At 44.1% G+C, this 24,562-nt stretch overlaps 1 protein-coding gene and 2 pseudogenes across 1 annotated transcript in view; 2 read left to right on the forward strand and 1 right to left on the reverse strand.

The window, feature by feature from the left end:
- Positions 1-24,562, forward strand: part of ASIP (agouti signaling protein) — a 90,921-nt gene that overhangs the window by 61,118 nt on the left and 5,241 nt on the right. The window contains exons 2-3 of the mRNA XM_017878563.1: positions 21,228-21,397; positions 23,705-23,766. Coding sequence (XP_017734052.1) covers positions 21,238-21,397; positions 23,705-23,766 — 222 coding nt within the window. The 5' untranslated portion in view covers positions 21,228-21,237. The remainder of the gene's footprint in view (positions 1-21,227; positions 21,398-23,704; positions 23,767-24,562) is intronic.
- Positions 3,595-9,672, reverse strand: LOC108533073 (density-regulated protein pseudogene; annotated as a pseudogene).
- Positions 10,736-11,358, forward strand: LOC108533083 (actin-related protein 2/3 complex subunit 5 pseudogene; annotated as a pseudogene).

Below are 24,562 nucleotides of genomic sequence, written 5' to 3' on the forward strand. Positions count from 1 at the left end.
TTATTTTATTTTGAGACGAAGTCTCACTCTGTCGCCCAGGCTGGAGTGCAATGGCATGATCTTGGCTCACTGCAACCTCTGCCTGGTGAGTTCAAACGATTCTCTCACCTCAGCCTCCTGAGTAGCTGGGACAACAGGCACATGCCACCACGCCTGGCTAATTTTTGTATTTTTAGTAGAGACATGGTTCCACTGTGTTGGCCAGGCTAGTCTCAAACTCCTAGCCTCAGGTGATCTGCCCACCTCAGCCTCCCAAAGTGCTGGGATTACAAGCATGAGCCACCGCACCCAGCCAGTCATTTTGGGTTTTCTTTGGTTATTTTGGATGCCTTACTGGGACCCACTCAAAAAACAAGCAAACAAACAACAAAGCAAAACAAAACGAAAAACACTTTCATAAATGTCTATCTCAAAACCTTTTTTACTTTCTCCAAATAGAACTAATGCATACACATTCTTAAGATTTGCTCAGCTGTACCTCCTTGGTTCTGACCTAATCCTCTTCTGCAGAAAATTTCATCTCACATCAAAGCCTCTTCCCTCCTTCTGCTGCAAAGTTGTTGAGAGCTCTCACAGACTATCAGCTCAGCTTCAGCTATGCTTAATGAGTGCTTGTGCACAATGCACCCCAGGTAAAGGAATTCAGAAATCAAAAGACATGATCACTGAGAAGGAGAAAATGCAGAGAAGTGATTTCTGGAGAGCATAAACAAAATCAGTATTATACCCACTAAGGTCTTTGTTGAGTAATGATAGATAAAACAGCCTAAAGGGAATGATGTCAGGAGATCTAAAACAATCATTTAGCATCGCCTATCAGCATTGTATTCCTTGTACACTGTGGGAATGAATAGCTAGGAACCCTGGACTCTGACCCCTGTTTCAGTGGAACAGGGACACAGATTTCACACTGACAAAGAGCTGCCTGAAGGAGTCTTGTCATTTTGTCCGTTGAGAAGGGACACAGCCTCAAGTCTTCTCTCAAATTCTAACTCAGGGCCCCTCAGACAGTCTGAGCCTGCTATATGGTTCTTGGTCTCAAAGAAGAGTTCTGAAGCAGGCTGTCTACATAAGATTCAAACCACCCATTAAAATATTATTCAATTTGGCATCCGTTAGGCATTAACAATTAGACTAGCCAATGCAGTCACAATATTGAAATTGGTATGTGCATGTAGATACAGCCCAAGAGGTTAAATAATTTTAGTGTTGTTAAGAAAAAATTATTCTGATTTTTTTTTTACACAAAGACAATTTTAATCCCGCATTTTCCTATAGTAACATCCACTGCTGGCTATCTATGGATTGAAACTGCATTTGCTAAGAACTGTGGAGCACATGATGATACGGGCACACAGACATCTTCCAGCACCAACAGAATACATATGTAACACATACCAGATAGTCTCAATGGATAGATGTGCTTCAAAAGTAATTCCATTTAGTAAAATTCATAGTTAATGCAGAATTTCATGTTTTAATTTTACATCTTTCGAATACTTTACATTTTTCTAAGTTTTTTTTTTTTTAAAAAAACCTCATTCAAGATTATAATTTGCATGGCAATAAACAATGGTTTCATGGGCTCTAAGTTTCTTAGAAGTGCTCACAGCAATTTAGAACACCACGAGTCTTCCTTCCACTTTGCAGCGTCTGATTTAAAGTTAATTAAATTCATCTAATGCATCATTAAAACTGTCATTTTTGTCTTGTGAGATGTTTCAATTGCTATTTCCAGGACTATATATTGAGCATGGGTGTACAGTATTTTTAATTGGTTAGCAGAATTTTACTCACTTAATTTATAGCCAGAATAAGAAACTCTAGCCTCTCTGAATGACCTTCCACTCAGAACAATGATGATGATTAATGCCTAAAATGTATCTGAGGTGCCCCGCCTTGACATTACCAAATGTTTCCAAGTAATCTTAGAAAATATGATTATTTAAACATATGCATAATATTCTACCACACAATGTACCATCACTTTTTTAACTATTTTCCAATTGTTCATTTATAACAATTTTTGCAATTTTTCATTATAAATAATATTGTGATCAATACTTTCATCCATAAGTTTTACGCAAGACTGGTTATTTCTTCTAATGTCTTCTAATGTCAAAGAAGTGGCTTACTGGTTCAAACAGTGCACATATGTGGTTTAAGGCTTTTAGTATACTTTACCAAATAATCTCCAGAATAGCTCGAACAACTCCTACCAACAGTATGTTATTGTGCCCATAGGGTGGACTTTGTAACAACAAAGCAAATTCAACCACAAATCTATTAGATTCACACCGATCTCAAAACTATCACATGAAAGAAGCAAGGAGACATATTACTGGTCAGGAAGCCAAATTCAAATTCTTTTAAAAAATCACTCAGCTTTAGATCAGTAGAATAATCAACAAAATGCTCCCCATAAAAGTCTACCAGGTTTTCAAAAAATATAGTTAAAAAGAGAGAAAGAGAAAGTCAGGCCGGGCACAGTGGCTCATGCCTGTAATCCCAGCACTTTGGGAGGCCAAGGTGGGCAAATCACGAGGTCAGGAATTTGAGACCAGCCTGGCAAACATGGTGAAACCTTGTCTCTACTAAAAATACAAAACTTAGCTGGGCATGGTGGCGGGCACCTGTATTCCCAGCTACTCAGGAGACTGAGGCAGGAGAATTGCTCGAACCCGGCAGGCGGAGGTTGCAGTGAGCTGAGATTGCGCCACTGCACTCCAGCACAGGCGACAATGTGAGACTCTGTCTCAAAAAAAAAAAAGAGAGAGCGTGAAAGAGAAAGTCAGTACCAAATGACCATTTTTTTTTTTTTTTTTTTAGACGGAGTCTCACTCTGTCATCCAGGCTGGACGTGCAGTGGTGGCGCAGTCTTGGCTCATTCAACCTCCGCCTCGCCGGGCTTCCAACGCGATTCTCATGCCTCAGCTCCTGAGTAGCGGGACAAGCAGGTGTCACGCACCGATGTGCCCGGCTAAATTTTGTATTTTTTTTAGTAGAGACGGGTGTTGTCACCCATGGGGTCCAGGCTGTCTCCACCCTGACTCATGATCTTGCCCATCCTGGCCTCCCAACGTGCTGGGATTCCCTGGCTCCCAACGCTGCTGGGATTACAGGTTGAGCCAACTCCGCCCACGCAACATGACCAAAATTTTTATTTGGCATAAAATTCTATTAATGCTGGAGCCATGGACATCGCCCTGTTTATTGGCTTTGGCAATTAAAAAAAAAAGCAGCCTTGACAGAACAGTGAAAATGCCGAGCGCGCAGGGCAGTCTGCAGTTTTACCGTAGAATATATATATATCTAATACACAACACTACAGTCAATATTATATATCTACTGTTAAAATATATACTATACTTTATATATAGTTATAATATAATATATATACTAATTATATATATATTATATATAATATATTATGCCTCCCTTTGGCCATATCAACTCCCAGTTCAGGCCATTAAATACAGACAAATTTTAAAATTCACGTCTTTACTTCTCCAAGATCTTCGATGCTGTCATCATCTACCTCTGGCCATTTTTTGGAATGACATCAATTATGTCATCTGTAAAGTCTCCCTGAATGATAATTTCATCCTCCCCATTACTGAGGCAGCACAGGAGAATTTTTGAGCAAAAAATCTTTGTGCTTCTTTAAGATCAATTTCAAAACTTGCAAGGCCACACACTCTTGTCACATATTTCTTCTTTGCCCTGGGAATTTGGGCTATAGTAACCTTTTGTGGTACGGTCTTTTTTTGTTTTATTTGGCATCTTCCACCTCTCTTCTGTTTTTTCTTCTCTTCTTCTTCCGCTGCTGTTCCTTGACCCTCACTAATTCCAGCTTCTTGTTTGGGTGAATTTTCTACAGTAAGTTTTGCAAGTTCATTTGGAAAATTCTTCTCTCACCATTGTCTACAATGAGCAACATCAGGCATATATTCATAGTACTCTACTCTGTTGGTAATGAACAGACTCCACAACAAAGGACTTAAAGTGGGTAATCGGCATCTAACTTAGCACTGTTCCTTGGGTCTCCTTTGCAATCAGTCCCACTGGATTCAGAAATCTCAGCTCACTGCAACCTCTGCCTCTGTGCTCAAGCAATCGTCCCACCTCAGCCTCCTAGGACCACAGGCACATACCACCATGCCTGATTAATTTTTTGTATTTTTGGTAGAGATGGGGTTTCGCCATGTTGCCCAGGTCGGTCTTGAACTCCTGACTTCAAGTGATCTGCCCACCTCAGCCTCCCAAAGTGCTGGGATTACAGGCATGAGCCCCTGTGCTGGGCCTTCATCTTTTATATTTTTTAAAATTGCAGATAAACGTGAAGCTCCCTTTACTGATTAACTCCAATTCCCACAACTCTTCTATTTATTTCTTTTCCTGTGTACTTTTCTCCTCTCTCCTTTCCTTTTCTGCCTGTTTTGTACTCCTGTCTTTAATTTAAAAATCTAGTGAGTTTAACATTTTATGTTTTTAGGTTTTTTTGTTTTAGTTTGAGTTGTCATTATTGTGTTTTGTTTTGTTTTTGTTTTTTTTTATTTTGAGACAGGGTCTCACTCTATCACCCAGGCTGGAGTGCAGTGGCATGATCATGGCTCACCACAGCCTCAACCTCCCAGGCTTAGGTGAGCCACCTGCCTCAGGCTCTCAAGTAGCTGGGACTACAGGCATGAGCCAATGTACCCTGCCGTGTTTAACATCATATATGCCTCTCTCCTAAATAGCCATTTTTAGAAAAGACTGATTTAAATTGATATTTACCTCACATGGTCCTCAATGGAAACAGGTTTCCATCTTATTATGAAAGCTATGATTATTACATTATATAACGCTTTTTTTTTTTTTTTTGAGACAGAGTCTCCTTCTGTCACCCAGGCTGGAGTGCAATGGTGTGATCTCGGCTCACTGCAACCTCCGCCTCCTGGGTTCAAGTGATTCTCCTATTTCAGCCTCCTGAGTAACTGGGATTACAGGCACATGCCACCACGCCCAGCAAATTTTTTGTATTTTTAGTAGAGACGAGGTTTCATCATGCTAGTCAGGCTGGTCTTGAACTCCTGACCTCGTGATGTACCCGCCTCAGCCTCCCAAAATGGTGGGACTACCCGAGTGAGTCATTGCACCCTGCCAATGCTTTTTCTTATATGACTTTTTTTGAGACATGGTCTCACTCTGTTCCCCAGACTGGAATGCAGTGGCACAAACACAGCTCACTGCAGCCTTGATCTCCTAGGCTTAAGTGATCCTCCTGCCTCAGCCTCCCAAGATAGCTGAAACTATAGGCATGCACTACCGCGCCCAGCTAATTTTTTTAATTTTTGTGGAGATGAGGTCTTGCCATGTTGTCCAGGCTGGTCTCAAACTCCTGGTCTCAAGCAATCTTCCTGACTCTACCTCCCAAAGTGCTGGGATTACAGGCATAAGCCTTGGTGCCCTGTCTTGTGTGACTTTTAAATTGCCCCTGAGGGCCGGGCGCAGTGGCACATGCCTGTAATCCCAGCACTTTGGAAGACCAAGGAGGGCAGATCGCCTGAGATCAAGAGTTCGAGACTAGCCTGGCCAACATGGTGAAACCCTGTCGCTACTAAAAATACAAAAATTAGCCTGGTGTGGTGATAGGCACCTGTAATCCCAGCTACTCAGGAGGCTGAGGCAGGAGAATCGCTTGAACCCGGGAGGTGGAGGTTGCAGTGAGCCGAGATCACGCCACTGCACTCCAGCCTGGCAACAGAGCAAGACTCCGTCTCAAAAAAAAAAAAAAAAAAAAATTGCCTCTGAAGGCATGTCTAGAATTCAAAGATATTTTAATCTACTTGCAGCATTAGAATGAACTTATGACATCTCAATATTACAACTTTGGGGAAAAACATTCTACTGACTGTCTCAATTCTGGCTGAATTAGCTAAAAACTAAAATCAATTTTAAGTTATTAAAATCCCATTACTTAGGCCACAGCTCATTTTCAATCAAAAACATTATTATTCTTACCAGAGTTAGCTGGAAATCATTGTCTGTTTTCAGAGGTCAGATTTATTCCCAGAGGGCAAATCCTCACAATGAAAGAAATATTCAGGCCAGGCACAATGGCTCACCCTTGTAATTCCAGCACTTTGGGAGGCTGAGGAGAGAGTGTCTCTTGAGCCCAGGAGTTCAAGACCAACCTGGGCAACATTGTGAGACCTCACCTCTACTAAAAAAATAATTGGCCTGGTATGGTGGCTCACACCTGTAGTCTCAGCTGCTTGGGAGGCTGAGGTGGGAGGATCGCTTGAGCCCAGGAGGTCAAGGCTGCAGTGAGCTATGGTCTTGCCATTGCCTTCCAGCCTGGATGACAGAGCAAGATCCTATGTATAAAAACAGAAAGAAAGAAATATTCAACGGAATATGTTGTAGCCTCTCTGAAAGGGATGCCACTTATTTGGAATAATTGCAAGTCAACGTTAGAAAAGAACTCAAAAATCGAATAATTCATCAGCCTGGGCAACATGGTAAAACCCCATCTCTACCAAAAATCCAAAAAAAAAAAAAAAAAAAAATTAGCCAGGCATGGTGGCGCATCCCTGTCGACCCAACTACTAGGGAGGCTGAGGTGGGAGAATTGCTTGAACCCTGAAGGCAGAGGTTACAGTGAGCTGAGATGGCACCACTGCACTCCAGCCTGAGTGACAGAGCGAGACCCTGTCTCAAAAAAAAAAAAAAAAAAAAAGAGCCACCCTGTAAAGCAGGAAATTCAAGGAGACTGCCAGAGGGAAAAGGCTGCAGAGTCTGGAGAAGAAAGGGCACTCCTGCCTGCTACACAGAACCACTTTAGAGAGGGGGGCCCAGCAGGAGCCACACAGAGGTGAGTGTGGAGCTCTCTAGGAGCTGCAGACCGAAATCAGGGGTCTGAGGAAATTAGAAAGGCCCGAGACCCCATACGTGGAACCACTCTCTTCTGCATACCCAAGGCATTTGTTTCACTTGTGCCTCAACTCTAGCACTTCTCCCTCCTCCTTTTGTTAGTTACTTGTCTCTCTTCCCTGAAGCACTGAAAGCCATTTAAAGGTAGGGCATCCGTTCTTCACATGTATCGAACATACAGTAACTTGATTCAGTTGACAGAAACATTTCCTGAGGCCTTATTTTGCACTGAGCACAATGTTAGGCCCTGGGTTGGTGTGGCCTGGGGGTGGGGTAGTGGGTATGGAGATGAATAAGGCACAGGTTCTGCCCTTGATGAATCCTCAGTCTAGAAGAGGCAGACAAATGAACAAATAATTACGATAGAATGTGTTCAGAGAAGAGAGATTAACTCCCCTGGAAGGGAGAGCCGTCAGATAAGACTTTTGAATAGCATTCAAAACATATTTGTTAGCCAGGCTCAGTGGCTCATGCCTGTAATCCCAACAGTGTGGGAGGCTGAGGCAGGAGGATCACTTGAGGTCAGGAGTTCAAGACCAGCCTGGGCAACATAGCAAGACCCCCCCCCCCATATCTACAAAATATTTTAAAATTAGCCAGTCGTGGTGGCGTGTGCGTGTAGTCCCAGCTACTCGGGAGGCTGAGGTGGAAGGATCACTTAAGCCCAGGAGGCTGAGATCACAGTGAGCTATGATTGTGCCACTGCACTACTGCCTGGACAGCAGAGCAAGACCCTGTCTCTAAAAAATTAAAATATAAATAAAAGTAAATGTGATGATTGATTGGCTATTCTAGGACAACACTAAGTAAATGAAACATATTGCCACCCTCATGCTACCCCAGAAATTATGTCTGATCATGGACATTACTGATAAACCTGAGTGGACTTTACTGAAAGTCCTTCAGCTAGCCTCATATGCTCACCCCAGCCAGGCTCTTGCCGCAGCTGTAACATAACCCAGGTGAGTGGAAGATGTAGGGGGAAGCAGGGTCCCCCTGCAGCTGCTGAACATCTGGTGTACAGAATTGAGGTAACTAATAATGACAGGTGGTTCTCCCCTGGACCCTGACCCTCAGAATTTGGGACAGCTAGTTTGGCTAAGAAACTAAACCCCAACAAAATTGTGTATTGCCTTTCCCAAGTTTTAGCATTTCAGAAACAGTGGCTGATGAACCAGAAGGGTAATAGAGTTTGAGAGTATCCCAGGGCAAAAAGGGGCCTCAGGTGACAGAAAATACACGACAAGCAAGCTGTATGTTTTGGTGACAGAGCAGTAGTTGTTGAGAGCAAACTCCACCCTGAATTTGAACTACGAAAGGGAAGGAGAGTCCTACAAATTCCTCAACATCGTTGTCACAAACTGTATATGACTCTCCATCCAGCTTCTTTAAATCTTTTCAGGCTATGTCAGGTAGCATCCGGTATTTTATTTCCATAATATCATCCTTTGTTTTGTTTTATTTTATTTTAAGACAGGGACTTGCTCTGTTGCCCAGGCTGGAGTGCAGTGGCACAATCATGGCTCGCTGCAACCTCAACCTCCTGAGCTCAGGCAATTCTCCCACATCAGCCTCCTGAGTAACTGGGACCACAGGCGTGCGCCACCGTGACTGACTAATTTTTAAATAATTTGTAGGGACGAGGTCTCCCTGTGTCACCCAGGCTGGTCTCAAACTCCTGGACTCAAGCGATCCTCCCACCTTGGCCTCCCAAAGTGCTGGGAGTACGGGTGTAAGCCACTGCACTTGGCCATCCTGTGTTTGTTTTTTTAATTACAAAGTAATAAAAAAGTAAATAAGACACGCTTATTTTTAAAAATTCAAATACAGAAGTACATAAAGGAAAACATGCATGTTTCTACTTCACTCTCCATCCTCAATCCCACTCCTAAGGAGCAATCATCACTTAAATGTTTTTCCTTCCAGACTTTTTTCTCTGCATATGCAAACATGTACATATTTGAATGTTTTGATATTTACAGGATCATATTTTTTATAATTTTTTTTTTTGAGATAGAGTCTCACTCTGTTGCCCAGGCTGGAATGCAATGGCACAATCTCGGCTCACTACAACCTCCACCTCCCGGGTTCAAGTGATTCTCCTGCCTCAGCCTCCTGAGTAGCTGGAATTACAGGTGCTCACCACCATGCTCGGCTAATTTTTGTATTTTAGTAGAGACGGAGTTTCAGCGTGTTAGCCAGGCTGGTCTTGAACTCCTGACCTCGTGATCCACCCGCCTCGGCCTCCCAAAGTGCTGGGATTATAGGCCTGAGCCACCGTGCCCAGCCACTTTTTATAATCTTTAATTTGTTTCGGTATTACATTTTTAAAATATACTCTGAACCAGTACCAGTCTAGAATGATGTGCCCCTTTCAACAAGACACTTTCGCCACTGTAGAACTACACTACTACTACCTAAACTGAAAGAAATCAACAACCTCCCCTGCCCTTATGTATCTGTGATTGTGGATGAGCCACATGCAGGTTATAGGAATATCATATACAAACATTCTGAGGTTTTTCAGGGCCAGAGAAGCCATTATGGACCCAGAGAAAGCTATGGACCGTCTCCCTGAAAAATCACATATGCACAATGTTTCGCAGACAATTTCGAGGTCAAGAATTCCCTCTTGCTATCATTTCCCTTTCTTCCCAAGTATATGCTTTGTTTCAAAAGCCTGATCAAAGGAAAGCCTGCCTTCATCTGCACTAACCTGAATGAATCTGCTGAAGTCTGCAGCTGCTCCTCCATGCTGGGGTCCAGCTGATACTTTTTGATTTCTGTTCACTTTCCTTCATAGGGATGAACCTCACCCAGACTCCCCAGGTCTCTGGCCATTGGTGCTTGGCAGGGCTGGTGGAAGCCACTATTATGACTAACTGAGCCTAGTCACTTCCCCTCCAATGCCAGCTTGCTGGCTACCCAGACACTCTGGCTGCCTTAACTAGTGTCACTAGCAAAGCCCAGGGCAGGCTGTCAAAGTTGTGCCTCATGAACACCTAGTGTGGTCAGCAGCTGACACTATTCACTGTCTTCAAGAAGGCTGCTTAAACAAACAAACAAAAAATACTAAAACAATGTTAAAATAAAAATTAAAAGGGAAGCCAGGCGCAGTGGTGCCCCTATAGTCCCAGCTACTTGAGTGGCTGAAGCAGGAGGATTACCTAAGGCCAGGAGTTTCAGGCCAGCCTGGGCAACACAGTGAGCCCACATCTCAAAAAAGTTAAAAAGGCCGAGTGCAGTGGCTCACGCCTGTAATCCCAGCACTTTGAGAGGCTGGGGTGGGTGGATCACCTGAGATCAGGAGTTTGAGACCAGCCTGGCCAACATGGTGAAACCCAATCTCTACTAAAAGTACAAAATTAGACGGGCATGGTGGTGGTGCATGCCTGTAATCCCAGCTACTCTGGAGGCTGAGGTGGGAGAATCGCTTGAACCCGGGAGGTGGAGGTGCCTTTGCCTCTTCTTCCGTTCTCATCTCTTGCTACACCTCCGTCCCAATAGGTACTTAGTCATGCCACATGACTGGGAGACTGTAGTCCTTTCCTTTGCTGTGGGGAACAAGGCCTTAACCCTGAAGGATTAAGATACAATGCTATCCCCAGTGCTGTAGCTAAGGGGATTCCCTCAGTGCATACTCAGGACGCTGAGTGTACCCTACTCAGGGATGATCTCGACACTGTTGTCTCCTATATTCCCTCAAGCAGAGATCTTACATATGAACATACACGTGTGCACACACATCCACAAGACTCCTGGGTTACATCAACCAATTGCACTGCACCCGTACAAACCCTCATTGCTGTTACCACTCATGAGGGACACACTCACTGCTATTAATACAATTGCAGCCCCAGAGCGGAAGAGGGAAGTGAATCAGGCGCCGGGCAGTGGGCTGCTGAGCTCGGCTTGCTGAGGTAGAGGCAGCGCCAAGAAGAGGCCTTTGCCGCTGGTAGGGATTGGGATGTCGAAGAACAGTGTCGTCGGCCCGGTTCCGGAAGGTGGACGTGGATGAATTGACAAGAACAAGTTCGTGGACGAAGAAGATGGGGGCGACGGCCAGGCCGGGCCCGACCAGGGCGAGGTGGACTCCTGCCTGCGGCGAGGAAACATGACAGCTGCCCTACAGGCAGCTCTGAAGTACCTCCCTATCAACACCAAGAGTCAGGCAGTGAAGGACCGGGCGGGCAGGCAGCATTGTCTTGAAGGTGCTCATCTCTTTTGAAGATGATATTGAAAAGGCAGTTCAATCTCTGGACAAGAATGGTGTGGATCTCCTAATGAAGTGTATTTATAAGGGATTTGAGAGCCCCTCTGACAATAGCAGTGCTGTGTTACTGCAATGGCATGCAAAGGCACTTGCTGCTGGAGGAGTAGGGTCCATGGTTCGTGTCTTGACTGCAAGAAAAACCGTGTAGTCTGGCAGGAAGTGGAAACCTGCCTCAGGAGTGGGAATTGCTGGTACAAAGACCAAAACACCCAAGCGCCGCCGCTGCCCTGGGGGTGGCGTCTGTTTATCTCAGCTTTGTCTTCTTGCTTTTTCGTATCTGTAAAGAAGAAAATTACAGGTCAGTTTTCCTTTAATGAAAATTGGGATAATATAGAAGAAATTGTGTTAAAATATAAATGTTTCATCCTTTCAAAACCGTTTCAGTGATGTTTATACCAGTCTGTACATGGTATAATTTACATTCAAGTTTAATTGTGCAATTTTTAACCCCTATTGGCTGGTTTTTTTGTTTTGTTTTGTGTTATTTTTACCTAATACTGAGAGATTTGGTCAGAATTTGAGGCCAGTTTCCTAGCTCATTGCTAGTCGGGAAATGATATTTATAAAAAATATGAGAGACTGGCAGCTATTCACATTGCAAAACTGGACCATATGGACCATATTTCCCTTACTTAAGCAACATATGTTTTTGGAATAAGTGGTGGGTGAATACCACTACCGAGTTCTAGCTTTGTTTCTGCTTGCCTCCTGATTATCTGTACTGTGGGTTTAAGTGTGCTACTTTCTCTCAGCATCCAATAATCATGGCCTCTCAATTTATCTGTGGTCACCCAGGGTTCAAAGGAAGAAGTCTTGCTCTATACAAATGTATCCATAAAATATCAGAGCTTGTTGGGCATGAACATCAAACTTTTGTTCTAATAATATGGCTCTGTTTGGAAAAAACTGTAAATCAGAAAGAATGATTTGCAGAAAGGAAGAAAAACTATGGTATAATTCAAACTCTGGGCAGCCTCTGAATGAAATGCTACTTTCTTTAGAAATATAATAGCTGCCTTAGACATTGTGAGGCATACAACTAGTATTTAAGATACTATTTAATATGCCCCATAAATGTCTTCAGTGTTCTTCAGGGTAAGTGGGATCTCAGAAGATTTGGTTCAGATCCAAACAAATACACATTCTGTGTTTTAGCTCAGTGTTTTTTTTAAAAAAGAAACTGCCACACAGCAAAAAATTGTTTACTTTGTTGGACAAACCAAATCAGTTCTCAAAAAATGACCGGTGCTTATAAAAAGTTATAAATATCCAGTAGTTCCAAAACAAACCACCTGACCAAGGAGGAATTCAGCTTGTGATTAGTATTTACATTGGACACCAGTTTTATAATCACTGACTTATGTGCAAACTGGTGCAGAAATTCTATAAACTCTTTGCTGATTTCGATACCTGCTTTTTGTTTCATTTTGTTTTGTTTTGTAAAAATGATAAAACTTCAGAAAATAAAATGTCAGTGTTGAATAATTTTTAAAAAATATACAATTGCAGTGGGCTTGTACAAACTTTCCATGGCTTTCCATGCCCTCTTTTCCAGGCTTAGTCAGATTCAGTCACACTTATGCATTTGTAAATTCTTCAGCTCTTAAGGAAGTATAATAAGTGGCCCTTATAAAATCTTTCTCTGTGTAACTATTTAAGCTGCCCAGTGGCACAGTGATGGGGAGGCAAGAATCGGATATGAGGAATTTGCTATGTTCTGAATGTTTATGCCCTCTCAGATTCGGATGTTGAAATCCTCACTGCCAAGGTGATAGTGTAAGGAGGTGGGGCCTTTTGGGGGTGACTAGGTCATGGTGGCAGAGCCCTCATGAATGAGACTAGTGCCTTTATAAAAGAAGCCCAAGGGAAACCCCTTCCACCTTGTGAGATTAGAGAGATGATGACTGTCTATGAAGAAATAGGCCCTCACTAGATATTGAATCTGCCTGCACCTTGATCTTAGACTTCCCAGCCTCCAGAACTGTAAGAAATAAATTTCTGTTGTTTAGAAACCACCCAGTCTATGATATTTTGTTATAGTCACCTAAATAGACTAAGACAGGATTCATAGAATTTAAGGATAGCAGGTAGATTCTTTCTTTCATTTCACAAATTTTTGTCAAGTTGCTACTCTGTGCCTCATACTCTATACTAAGTCATATAGTCCTATCCTCTTATGAAGGGGGCCTGCCCCTCCACACCTGTGGGTATTTCTCATCAGGTGGGACAAGAGACTGAGAAAAGAAATAAGACACAGAGACAAAGTATAGAGAAAGAACAGTGGGCCCAGGGGACCAGCACTCAGTATATGGAGGACACGCACTGGTGCCAGTCTCTGAGTTCCCTCAGTATTTATTGATTATTATTTTTACTATTTTAGTGAGGGGAGTATAGCACGGCAACAGGTGGGGAGAAGGTCAGCAGGGAAACATGTGAGCAAAGGAATCTGTATCATGAATAAGTTCAAGGAAAGGTACCGTGCCCAGATGTGTATGTAGGCTAGATTTATGTTTTTCTTTACCCAACCATCTCAGTGTAGCACAGAGCAACAGAGCAGTATTGTTGTCAGTGTATCTTGTCTCTAGCCACAGGGCAGTTTTCTCCTATCTTAGAATAGAATAAATGAGAATGATCAGCTTTACACCGAGACATTCCATTTCCAGGGAGGAGCAGGAAACAGAAACCTTCCTCTTATCTCAACTGCAAAGAGGCCTCCCTCTTTCCCTACTCCTCCTCAGCACAGACCCTTTACAGGTGTCAGGCTGGGGGATGTAAGGTCTTTCCTTTCCCATAAGGCCATATCTCAGGCTGTCTCAGTTGGGGGAAGCCTTGGACAATACCCAGGCTTTCTTGGGCAGAGGTCCCTGTGGCTTTCCGCAGAGCATTGTGTCCCTGGTTAATCAGAATGGAGAATGGCGATGACTTTTTACCAGGCACACTGCCTGAAAACGTATTGTTAACAAGGCACATCCTACACAGCCCTAAATCCATTAAACTTTGATTCAATACAGCACATGTTTCTGTGAGCACGGGGTTGGAGCTAAAGTTACAGGTTAACAGCATCTCAAAGCAGAAACAATTTTTCTTAGTACAGATCAAAATGGAGTTTCTTATGTCTTCCTTTTCTACATAGACACAGTAACAACTTGATCTCTCTTTCTTTTTTTTTTTTAGAGGGAGTCTCGCTCTGTCGCTCAGGCTGGAGTGCAGTGGCACAATCTCAGCTCACTGCAAGCTCCGCCTCTCGGGTTCATGCCATTCTCCTGCCTCAGCCTCCTGAGTAGCTGGGACTACAGGCACCCGCCACCACACCCGGCTAATTTTTTTGTATTTTTAGTAGAGACGGGGTTTCACCATGTTAGCCAGGATGGTCTCGATCTTCTGACCTCGTGATCCACCTGCCTCTCCCTCCCAGAGTGCTGGGATTACAGTCGTGGGCCATCATGCCCAGCCTGATCTCTCTTTCTTTTCCCTACACTCATTTATTTATTTATTTATTTATTTATTTATCTATTTATTGAGACAGAGTCTTGCTCCGTTGCCCAGGCTGGAGTGCAGTGGCACAATCTCAGCTCACTGCAACCTCCACCTCCTGGGTTCAAGCCATTCTTGAGCTTCAGCCTCCCAAGTAGTAGGCATGCACCACCAAGCCCGGCTAATTTTTGTATTTTTAGTAGAGATGGGGTTTCACCATGTTGGCCAGGCTGGTCTCAAATTCCTGGCCTCAAGTGACCCACCCGCCTCAGCCTCCCAAAGTGCTGGGCTTACAGGCGTGAGTGCCAGGCCCTATCCCCTTATTTTAAAACTGAGAAAGCTGAGACTCAGATGGACCTAGGGTCACACAGCCATTTAAATGACAGGTTCATCCAGGTGATCTTACTCATGTGTCTGGATTCTTCTTTTTATCCACCATGCTGAAGAGAAACTCATCTTAAGTCCTAAATAGTAACTTAATGGAGATGATGAATTTAAAAGGAGAATTGTCATCAGAAATATCACAGATCAAGTAACAGTGTGGAGTGGAAAGACAGTTGAGAAACTTAGTTACACAGCTACTGATTGCTGTCAGCATTATTGTCCTGCTTTTTTTGTTTTGTTTTTTGAGACAGAGTCTTACTCTGTCACCCAGGCTGGCGTGCAGTGGCACAATCTTGGCTCACTACAACCTCTGCCTCCTGGATTCAAGTGATTCTCCTGCCTTAGCCTCCCAAGTAGTTGGGATTACAGGCATGCGCCACCAAGCCCAGCTAATTTTTGTATTTTTAGTAGAGATGAGCTTTCACCATGTTGGTCAGGTTGGTCTCGAACTCCTGACCTCAGGTGATCCACTTGCCTCGGCCTCGCAAAGTGCTGGGATTATAGGCGTGAGCCACAGCGCCCGGCCTAGCATCATTGTCCTGTATTAATAGCAGGGAGTGTTTCTCTGATGAGTAGTAACAGCAACGAGGTCTGTACAGATCCACAAACCTTTACCCGTAATTGCAAAATCCCAACACCCTGAAAACTATAAGGTTTTGTTTCTCCTTTGGCAACTCATTTGGCAGCAAAATCTGAACTTACCTGAAGACATTTGGCAACAAAATGCGTCCTGAATTGATGTGAATCAATTCATAGTCTCTATTCATCCTCCCTATTATGAAGATCAGTGCCTTTTTGCTATAGAAGCATTAAGATTTTTATTATAGGGCTTTCCCAGACCCGTATATGTGGTTTAATATAATATATGGATGATACTACTTTTCTAACATCCACAAAGTTCTGAATTCTAAAAAACATCTGACGCCAAGGGTCCTAATACATCTAAACATTATGGACCTGTATTACATTTAGAATATACATATCCCTCCAGAACTGAGGTAAGGAATACTGGTCTTTAACTCTCTCCCTATAATACCCAAATAAGATTTACTCCACTGAGACGTCACCAATCCAAGACTCAGTCCAATTGTATGGTTCTACCAGGAGAACTGTTTTAAACTAACCCCTAGGATTCACTTGTCGTGAGTTAGGCTGGGGATTTGACCTGGTGAGATCTCCTGCCTGCCCATTATGCAGTGACTAGTGTTTACATTAGGCTTGTGGCTGCTCTGATGGTGAAGTGAGCTTGTACCTACATTATCAAGTGTTCATGGCAAGTGATCAGTGTGGACTTTGGTCCCATGGATATTGGCCTCTGGTCATGAGCTGTCCACTACCCCTTAGATTTGTAATACTGAATTGGACTGTTGATTCAGTGCCCTCATTCTCAATCCTGTTCCTGGGTCTAAGTTAATCTTCCCCCAAACTCCTGCCACCTTTTTCTTTCTTCTTTTCTTTTCTTTTTTGGTACGATCACAGCTCACTACAGCCTCAACCTCCCAGGTTCAAGCAATCCTCCCTCCCACCTCACCCTCCCAAGTGGCTGGGACCACAGGTGTGTACTATCACACCTGTGGGCGGCCAGCCACCCAGGTGCCATGGCAAGAGACCGAGGGCACAAGTTGTTTCAGTATAATAAAGAAAATATACAGAATAAGAATAGTTACACTAGAAATAGATTATAGATATGATTATATATGAATATCATTAATCATTAGTTTGTAGCATTACTCTTTATTCCAATATTATGATAATCTTTGTTCTACAATTATAACCTAGGAAAAACCAGGCAATACAGAGATAAGAGCTGAAGGGACACGGTGAGAAAGTGACCAGAGACAAGCATATAAGCCCTCTGTCACACCTGGACAAGGCTACTAGAGGGCTCCCTGGTCTAGCAGTAATGCCAGCACCTGGGAAGGCACCCGTTACCTAGCGGTCCTTAGTCTAGTGGTAGCGTCAGTACCTGGGGAAGGCACCAGTTACTCAGCAGACTGGGAAAGGGACTCTCCCTTTCCCCGGGGGAGTTAGAGAAGACTCTGCTCCACCACCTCTTGTGGAAGCCATCCAGAGGACTGACTATCTCCCTGTAATGCTGTGCTTCAGTGGTCATGCTCCTGGTCTGCTTTCATATTCCACCCTGTACACCTGGATCCACCTTCTAGATAGCAGTAGCAGAATTAGTGAAAGTACTAAAGTCTTTGAAATGTATAGAAGAAATAATGGCATAAGCTGTCCTCTCTGTCTCTCCGCCTCGGCTGCCAAACAGGGAAGGGCCCCCTGTCTGGTGGACACATGACTCGCGTGACCTTACCTATCATTGGAGATGGCCCGCACTCCTTACCCTGCCCCCTTGTCTTGTATCCCATAAATAACAGCGCAGCCAGGCATTCAGGGCCACTACCAATCTCCACGCCTTGGTGGTAGCGGTCCCCCGGACCCAGCTGTCTTTTCTTCTATCTCTTTGTCTTGTGTCTTTATTCCTACGATCTCTCGTCTCCGCACATGAGGAGAAAAAACCCACAGACCCAGACCCAGTAGGGCTGTACTCTACAACACCGGGCTAATTTTTTAAAAAAATTTGTTGTAGAGATGAGGTCTCACTATGTTGCCAGGCTGGTCTCAAATTCCTGGGCTCAAGGAATCCTCCGCCTGTGGCCTCCTAAAGTGCTGGGATTATGGGCGTTAGCCACCATGCCTGGCCTCTTTTTCTAATTCAGATTTTCTGGCCACTCTCACTTCTTTGCAGAAATTCCCATTACAGTTTTTGGCCCATGAGTATATTATTTATGGTAAGGAAAACCCAAAGACATAAAATAACTACACATACCGCCTTCCAATTAATAACATGCCTCTTGTAACTTGCCTTAATCGAGCTTACTTGTTCTTGTTTTTGAGACAGAGTATCACTCTGTTGCCCAGGCTGGAGTGCAATGGCACAATCATGGCTCCCTGTACCCTCAACTTCCTGGGGTCAGGTGATTCTCCCACCTCAGCCACCCGAGTAGCTGGGACCACAGTCTTGTGCCACCACTCCCAGCCAAGAGCCTTTTGTTAATCAGAGCGTCTCCCCACCACATTCCGCCACATCTTCATCCTTTACTTTCCTTGTTTTTGAAGTTGAATTTCTTTCTCTTTCTTTCTTTTTTTTTTTTTTTTTTTTTTGGAGACAGTTTCTTTCACCCAAGCTGGAGTGAAGTGGCATGATCTCAGCTCACTGCAACCTCCTACCCCTGGGTTCAGGCAATTCTCCTGCCTCAGCCTCCTGAGTAGGTAGACTTATAGGCACCTACCTACTCAGGAGGCCACTGCCTGGCTAATTTTTGTATTTTTAGTAGAAACGGGGTTTCGCCATGTTGGCCAGGCTGGTCTCGAACTCCTGACCTCAGGTGATTCATTCGCTGCAGCCTCCCAAAATGCTGGGATTACAGGCGTGAGCCATCGGCCCAGCCGGGTTGAATTTATTCTGATTTGCCTTCCTAATTAATACCCATTAAAGCTAGATGCTGTTATTTGAAAATGGTCTTTTAGCAACAATCAGAAGCTAAAATTAAATACAACATTGCTTTTGGAAGAGGTCAATGATACAGAATAAAATTTTAAATATATATTTAATTTTATGTAACTAAAATATTATCTAGTTTACAAATATTTCATATTTATATTCCAAATGTTACTGTATTGAATCCTTATGAATTCTAGACAGCATGGTATAATAATAAGTTTCAAAACATTATGATAACTATTCATGATGTAGATTTTTCCTCTGCATCCACAATCCAAGCTTACCAGTCCTAGCTCTTGTCTTACTAGGACCCAGTCCTGTACTAAAACAAATCTGAAATCTGATAAATTAATGAGAAATATTATCAGCACATTAGCCTTTTAATAAACGTCATCAATATCTTTACCTGATGAAATAGTTGGACTGGGTGCGGTGGCTCACACCTGTAACCCCAGCACTTTGGGAGGCCAAGGCAGGTGGATCACTTGAGGTCAGGCGTTTGAGACCAGCTTGGCCAACATGGTGAAACCTTGTCTCTACAAAAAATACAAAAATTAGCCGGGCGTGGTGGTGGGTACCTGTAGTCCCAGCTACTCGGGAGGCTGAAGCAGAAGAATTACTTGAATCCAGGAGGCGGAGGTTGCAGTGAGCCGAGATTGCACCACTGCGCTCCAGGCTGGGCAACAGAGTGAGACTCCATCTCAAAAAAGAAAAGAAAAGACAAGAAATAGTTAAGTGGTCCATTGGTTAATAGATATTGATGGAGCAAACACGATGTTCTTGTTCCAATCCGTCATGATTCTTACAATCTAGATGGGGTTGGCAAACTTTTTCTGTAAAAGGCCAGATAGCAAATATTTTATGCTTTGTGGACCATATAGGGTCTCCGTTGGATATTCTTTTTTTTTAATAGCATCATTTTAAAATGTAAAAACTGTTCTTACTTCCCAGACTGGATAAATGCCATATGAAATGTGAGAAGGGCAAATGAGTACCGTAGTCACTAAGGGCTTTGATGACCATTGACAAATGATAAGTAAATAAATGTTTGTATAGCAAGCTAAGCATTGCAATCAGTGGGAAAGGACAAGCATCATATGGGGACCAGGAAGTAGCCAAGCTTGGTTGGAATTCATTACTTCCTGTGAGAAAATATAAAGCTGGAAAGGATGGCAGAGAGCCCCTGGCACTGAGGAGTTAATATCCTAGAAGGGGGATGCCATATATATATATATAATATATACACACAAATGAACAAATACGGCCAAGTGGTGGCTCACTTTGGGAGGCTGAGGTGGGAGGATCGCTTGAGCCCAGGAGTTCAAGGCCAACCTGGGTAATAGAGTGAGCCCTCATCTCTACAAAAAAAAAAAAATTTTAATTAGCCAGGCATGTGGGCACATGCCTGTAGTGCCAGCTACTCAGGAAGATGAGGTGGGAGGATGGCTTGAACCTGGGAGGTTGAGGCTACAGTGGCCCAAGATCATGCCACTGCACTCCAGCCTGGGTGACAGAGTGCGACTCTGTCTCAAAACAAACAATGACAACAGAAAAAAAACTATATGAGCTTGAGTTAGAAAATATAGGCCAGGTGCAGTGGCAGTGGCTGGTGGATCACTTCAGGCCAGGAGTTCAAGACCAGCCTGGCCAACATGGTGAAACCCCATCTCTACTAAAAATACAAAAATTAGCCGGGTGTAGTGGTGGGCACCTGTAATCCCAGCTACTTCAGAGGCTGAGGAAGAAGAATCGCTTGAACCTGGGAGGCAGAGGTTGCAGTAAGCCAAGATCGTGCCACTGCACTCTAGTCTGGCTCACAGAGCAAGACTCTGTCTCAAAAAAAATAAAAAGAGTTAGAAAATATAAAATGCTTAGCCTGGCCAACGTGGTAAAACCCCATCTCTACCAAAAAATACAAAAATTAGCCTGGCTTAGTGGTGGGTGCCTATAGCCCTAGCTACTCGGGAGGCTGAGGTAGGAGAATTGCTTGTACCTGGGAGGTGGAGGTTGCAGTGAGCTGCGACTGTGCCACTGCACTCCAGCCTGGGCAACAAGAGTGAGACTCCGTCTTAAAAAAAAAAATTCCAGCTAGCAAATAAATAAATACATAAATCCAGGAGGCCTATGTTGACAGGTCCATCCTCCTGACACAAACTATACCTGCATTCCTTCTCTCTGGGTTTGGGAATCTAGGGTATGAGCCAACATCTAGGCTTGTCTGAAGGAGCCACTTACCTCTGCATCTTTCTCACTGATTCTTAATTTATTAGCCTTATTCTGTGCACCTTAATAAAACCTCTGCTACTGTGAGGCCCTGCTGGGGGCCCTTCAACAACTCTGCCCAGGCCTAGGGTCTCCTGGGGCCACAGACATTAAAAAAACCAGAAGCAGCCAACACACCACCCTCTGGACAGCAGAGACCAGTGCAATGCATTCCTTTTATCTTTGCTCCAATCTCCTGTTCCTAGCCTTTCTTCCTCTTCCCATCTCTCTTCTCTCTTCTTCCCTCATCAATTCCCCTTCCCCATCCTAAGCCTTGCTAACCCTCCGACTCCACCAGGACACTTGCCTAACAGAGTCACAACACCAGCCCAAAGAAGCACAAAGAAAGCAAGAAGGCCTCTTACCATTACCCTGACCCACCCATCTGACCACCTTCTCTGTCCCACTCAGGCCTCCTGGGATGGATGTCACCCGCCTACTCCTGGCCACCCTGCTGGTCTTCCTCTGCTTCTTCACTGTCTACAGCCACCTGCCACCTGAGGAGAAGCTCCAAGATGACAGGAGCCTGAGAAGCAACTCCTCTGTGAACCTACTGGATTTCCCTTCTGTCTCTATTGTGGGTAAGTCACCTAGCCTCTGGGCTCTGGCCCAGGAGAGGGGCTGCAGGAAACCAAGCATGCTTCCCGGGGTGCTACCAGGATCCACTGCCATGGACAGCTCCTTCTTGCTCGTTCCATGAAATAATCCTGGGAGAATAGGGTCCCTTGACTCATTTGGTTTGGGAAAGCCCTGCATGCCACCAATCTAATATGCAGCTTAGCATATGGTAGAGCCTCTGAAAGGCCTGAAGTTAAGACACTTGCTAAACTTTGTTTAACGTAGCATTTCTGAAACTTAATGAATCACAGAACTCCTGTCAACAGTAACAAATTTCAGGAAATGCTCCAGAACATACGCAAGGCTAGGATGGACTAGTCCTGTCATGTCAGGGTTGGGAATGATGACTCAGGGGAAAATATGAGGGGCATTGGAGATCTGGTTTGACTTCACCAGGTAATAATCATAGGCATACTGTGTGGTAGGCACTGTGAGGCGAGTATGGTCTTTATTTGTATTTCACAGTTGAGGAACTTGAGGCTTAGGACAGTTAAGAAACTAGCATGGATCACACAGTTTTTAACTGGCAAAGCCAGAATTCAAAATCAGGTGCTTAACTCCAGAGCCTAAGCTCAAAACTAATATCCCTTACTACCTTGCCTTTTGCTAGGAAAAGAGGATATTTGAGGCTAGGTGAGGTGGCTCATGCCTGTAATCCCAGCACTTTGGGAAGCTGAGGCATGAGGATTGTTTGAGCCTAGGAGTTCAAGACCAGACTGAGTGACATACGGAGACCCTGACTCTACGGAAAAGTTTAAAAACTAGCAAGGTGTGGTGGCGTGTACCTGTAATCCTAGCACTTCGGTAGGCTAAGGTGGGCAGATCTCTTGAGCTCAGGTGTTCAAGACCAGCCTGGTCAACAGGGTGAAACCCCGTCTCTACTAAAAATACAAAAATTAACCAGACATGGTGGCATGTGCTTGTAGTCCTAGCTACTTGGGAGGCTGAGGCAGGAGGATCACTTGAGCCCAGGAGTTTGAGCCTACAATGACTGTGAGCCATGATTGTGCCACTGCACTCCAGCCTGGGTGACAGAGTGAGACCCTGTCTCAAAAACAAACAAACAAAAACTAGCCAGGAATGGTGGTGTATGCCTACGGTTCCAGCTATTTGGGAGGCTGAGGCAGGAGGATTGCTTGAGCCCAGGAGGTTGAGACTAGTGAGCTGTGATCACACCATTACACTCCAGCCTGGGTGACAGACAGACCCTGTCTCAAAAAAGAAATTTTTTAATAAATAAATAAATAAATAAATAATCGGCCAGTCGCAGTAGCTCACACCTATAATCCCAGCTCTTTGGGAGGTCAAGGTGGGCAGATCACCTAAGGTCAAGAGTTTGAAACCAGCCTGGCCAACATGGCAAAACCCCATCTCTACTAAAAATACAAAAATTAGCCAGGCGTGGTGGTGCACACCTATAATCCCAGCTACTTGGGAGGCTGAGACAGGAGAATCACTTGAACTCAGGAGACAGAGGTTATAGTGAGCTGAGATTGCACCACTGCACTCCAGCCTGGGTGACAGAGTGAGATTCTGTCTCAAAAGAAAAAAAAAAAAAAAAAAAGAAGAAGAAAGAAAGAAAAGAGGATATTCTACACATATCAGACAGGAAAGTAGAGGAACATCAATATTTATTTCTCTTCAGTGTAACAGACTTTTCACTTTATAAACAGACTTCATTTATCCTCAAGACAATACTGCAAGGCAGATACTATGGAATCTTTTGTGCAGATGAAAAAACTGAGTCTCATGGAAGATAAGTAAGTTACCCACAGCCACATAGTCATTATATTGGCAGAGTCAGGATTCAAATCAGGTCCCCCTGGCTCCAAAGCTCTGAGGAATGGAAAATAGGAAACACAGGTGCATCTGTGTGCAAGATGGGAGTCCATTTTCTGAGTTTCACAATGTTCCTGCACCTGCCACAATGGAGATGAAGGAAGAGGCACCTGGGGTGACTCTGAGTGGCCCAAGCTCACCTAGGTAGAGGGACCAGGCCACACAAGAGCACCACAGGCAGATCCCAGTGCCTGCTTGGATATCCCATTTGCCTTCCCTCAGAGGACACGTTGCTATCAGTGCCTGGCTCCAGGTCACCATCCGGGCTGACAAGAACCTACTGGCTTGAGTCCTACAGTGTGATTCATCTAGCACGCTGCTTCTCCTCTCCCCCACCTGGCAACTTCCCGAGCCCCTCTGCCCCTCTCGCTTCACTGCAACTCAACGTCCCCAGAAACATCTCACTTTCCTCCTTTTGTCTCTCTTTGAAGCGCTGAACAAGAAATCCAAACAGATCAGCAGAAAAGAAGCAGAAAAGAAGAGATCTTCTAAGGTAAGGGCAGGGAAGTTCTGGGAGTTCTCACTGTTGGGGTGAGACTGGACTTACAGAAGGAGGACCCCCAAGCTCTGGCTAGGAACTAAATGAGAGATTTTTCAGGCCTATATTAACAAAAGAAACTGAAAGCTACTAAAGACTTCCTGGCTTCAGCGCTAAGCCAGACACCCACAGAAGCCCAGGGAGCTGAAGTCCACTGAGCAAAATAGATTATGAAAAGCAGCTTCCTCTTCTAGTTAGCCCCTGCCTGAAATTTCACCATCACTCATACTTTTGGATGAATGTGGTGTTTCCCAAACCTCAGTCATTTCAGAACCACATTTACAACTTTTGCCATATCTGAGTTCCACCTATTTATTTAACATATTTATTTAAAATTAAAACTTAGGCCAGATGCGGTGGCTCACGCCTATAATCCCAGTGCTTTGGGAGGCCAAGGTGGGCAGATCAACTGAGGTCAGGAGTTTGAGACTAGCCTGGCCAACATGGCGAAACCCCGTCTCTACTAAAAATACAAAAATTAGCCAGGTGTGGTGGTGGACACCTATAATCCCAGCTATATGGGAGGCTGAGGCAGGAGAATTGCTTGTACCCAGGAGGTTGAGGTTGCAGTGAGCCTGAGCCATTGCACTCCAGCCTGGGTGACAAGAGTGAAACTCTGTCTCAAAACAACAACAAAAAAATTTAAAACTTAAAAAATACAGTTGACTCTTGAACAACATGGGTTTGAACTCATGGGTCCACTTATACATTGATTATTTTATTTATTTTCTTTTTTTTTTTTTTTTTTTTT

The sequence above is a fragment of the Rhinopithecus bieti genome, unplaced genomic scaffold (genome assembly GCF_001698545.2).
Source record: "Rhinopithecus bieti isolate Rb0 unplaced genomic scaffold, ASM169854v2 scaffold_65, whole genome shotgun sequence".
NCBI lineage: Eukaryota > Metazoa > Chordata > Mammalia > Primates > Cercopithecidae > Rhinopithecus > Rhinopithecus bieti.